At 32.1% G+C, this 2,500-nt stretch overlaps 1 protein-coding gene across 1 annotated transcript in view; it reads right to left on the reverse strand.

The window, feature by feature from the left end:
* The window catches only part of LOC137656138 (thrombospondin type-1 domain-containing protein 7B-like), an 82,428-nt gene that overhangs the window by 23,303 nt on the left and 56,625 nt on the right, over positions 1 to 2,500 (reverse strand). Inside the window, 1 exon segment of the mRNA XM_068390313.1 lies at positions 1 to 197. This exon segment is cut by the window's left edge and continues 7 nt beyond it. Within this exon segment, the coding sequence (XP_068246414.1) occupies positions 1 to 197 (197 nt within the window).

Here is a 2,500-nt window from a genome sequence, read left to right on the forward strand (position 1 = left end):
ATACTTCGCTTCAGAGAGCGGTTGAGGAAGAGATGTCAAATTGAGGATGGGCGTACACGCCCTCAGTCGGTACTTGGGCGTATCTGCGTACCTAGCGCGTAGCCCTGCCCTGCAGACGCAGATGCCCTTAGAGGAACATACTGACCCGCCCACTATGCACTCAGAAACGCAGGGCTTGGCTTCGTTGTCACACCCTCCTGAAGAAGGTATAAAATAGAATTGATAAATGTTGTAAATTTCAGTTTATTATTATTAATATTATCATTATTATTATTATTATTATTATTATTATTATTATTATTATTATTATTATTATTTTTGTTGCTGTTGTTGTTGTTGTTGTTGTTGTTATTATTATTATTATTATTATTATTATTATTATTATTATTATTATTAATAATAATAATAATAATAATAATAATAATAATTTCCCATGTATGAATTTCATAATGTCAAAAAATAATGCTATTAAAATCAATTGAGATTCTAAAGAGTGAGGAAGATCATATGCAAAGAGAAACAAAATGAAGTTAAACTAATAAGAGAGTAAATGCGAATTAAATAAAAAAATATAGAAAACTTGAAAACCTTCACACGTAATCCACTCTAAAAAGTTAAATTAATAATCAAAAGGAAAAATTGATCAAAGAAGCAAATAATATAACGTGAAAGAAAAGTTTCTTTGACTGTAATATCATGCGAAGGAGGTTGGATTCAGAGTGTAAAGTTGTTGTTTACCAATGCCTGTGCGTTTGAATACACTGGTTGGAACGTCGTATAGTTGAAATAAAATTTATTTGTATATATATATATATATATATACACACATATATATATATATATATACATATATATATATATATATATATATCTTCACTTCACTTCACTTCAACTCCCAGGTAGGCTTTCAGCCTGTCAGTGGAATCAGTTGTCTTCTCCACTCAATTCTGTTTTCAAAAATTCCCTCTCTTCTTAGCTGTTCAATTGTTGGCATGTTGTTCTTTGTCAGAATCTTTTCAATTCCATCCCTCCAGCGTTTACGTGGTCTACCTCTTTATCTCCTCCCACCAGGCGTCCAGTCCCATCTCTTCCTTACAATTCTATTTCCATCTATTCTCATTAAATGTCCCAGCCATATCAGCTGTCCCTTCTCAATCTTCTTCTACATAGGAGACACCCCAACCATCCTTCTAAAATCTACATTTCTTATTCTATCTCTTCTTGTTATGTGCATTATTGTTCCCAGGATTTTCATCTCTGAAGCTTGGACTCTGCTCCTGTCTTAGATTGTCATTGCCCAGCTCTCTGATCCATATGTCATGATTGGTGTTATTAATCTTTCAAATATGGTTTTCTTTACTTCTATAGGTACATATGCATCTCTCATAATTGGATAGAGTGCCCCAGAGCATTTATTATATTTCTTTATTCGTTCAGTAATTTCTTCTTTGTTCTTTTAGACGTTGTCTGTTAACATACACCCTAAATACTTGAATGCGTTGGTGTCCTTAATTAACGTATTTCTTATCATGATGTTCGTTGGAGCTTGTTGTTGTTTGTTGATTGTTAATATTTCTGTTCTATTAATGTTCATCTTCAGTCCAGCTTCTGTTGAACATTCGTTGAAGGATATCAATGCTCTTTCTAGTTCTTCTCGATCATATGTCCAGAAAGCAATATCATCAGCAAAAATCATGATGTATCCCGAGATATGAATTTTTTCCTTTTAACTTCTTATAATTACATCTATATGTGCAATGAACAAGAGTGGGGAAAGAACGCATCCCTGCTTAACACCTGTAGTTAGTCTAAACTAATTTTCATTCGTGTATCCAGTCCTCACATTATTCATACATGGTTCGTACGTGCTCTTTATTGCAGCTCCCAATCTACCGTCGAGTCCATAAACCTCTCCCAAGCACCTCCACAATTTGTTTCTTGGTACCGAGTCAAATGCCTTTTCCAAATGAATAAATGCTATATACAGTGGCCTATTCTATTCCCATGATTTTTCAATAACAAGCCTCAAGGCGAATATGATATCTGATGTAAATATATATATATATATATATATATATATATATATATATATATATATATATATATTGGGGTAAAACTATCAGATTTTTTTTATATTCTATAACAAAAATAAGGAAAGTTACATATTCACCCAATTTTCTGAAAGAATATTGAAATAGGATCCTACCTAAAACTCCAGAATATTTTGAAAAGAAAACAAAACTTTGAAGGAGGAAAAAATAAAATGTTTCAGGCTAAACCCTGCAGACATTAATGCAAATCCCTTGTTAGAGCAAATCTTGAGTATTTTGCCATACCTAACTGCACTGTGTCTTCAGTTCTACAAAAATAATAGATAGAATAAGATAGATTGAAATGAACTCCATGTTCAAGGGGATACTTATACCTCATTTCCATTTCATGCTTGTTAAATTTTGATTTTGTTTTATAACTTTTATATAGTTTCATCTATTGTTTTTCT

Source organism: Palaemon carinicauda, chromosome 17 (assembly GCF_036898095.1).
Source record: "Palaemon carinicauda isolate YSFRI2023 chromosome 17, ASM3689809v2, whole genome shotgun sequence".
Classification (NCBI taxonomy): Eukaryota; Metazoa; Arthropoda; class Malacostraca; order Decapoda; family Palaemonidae; genus Palaemon; species Palaemon carinicauda.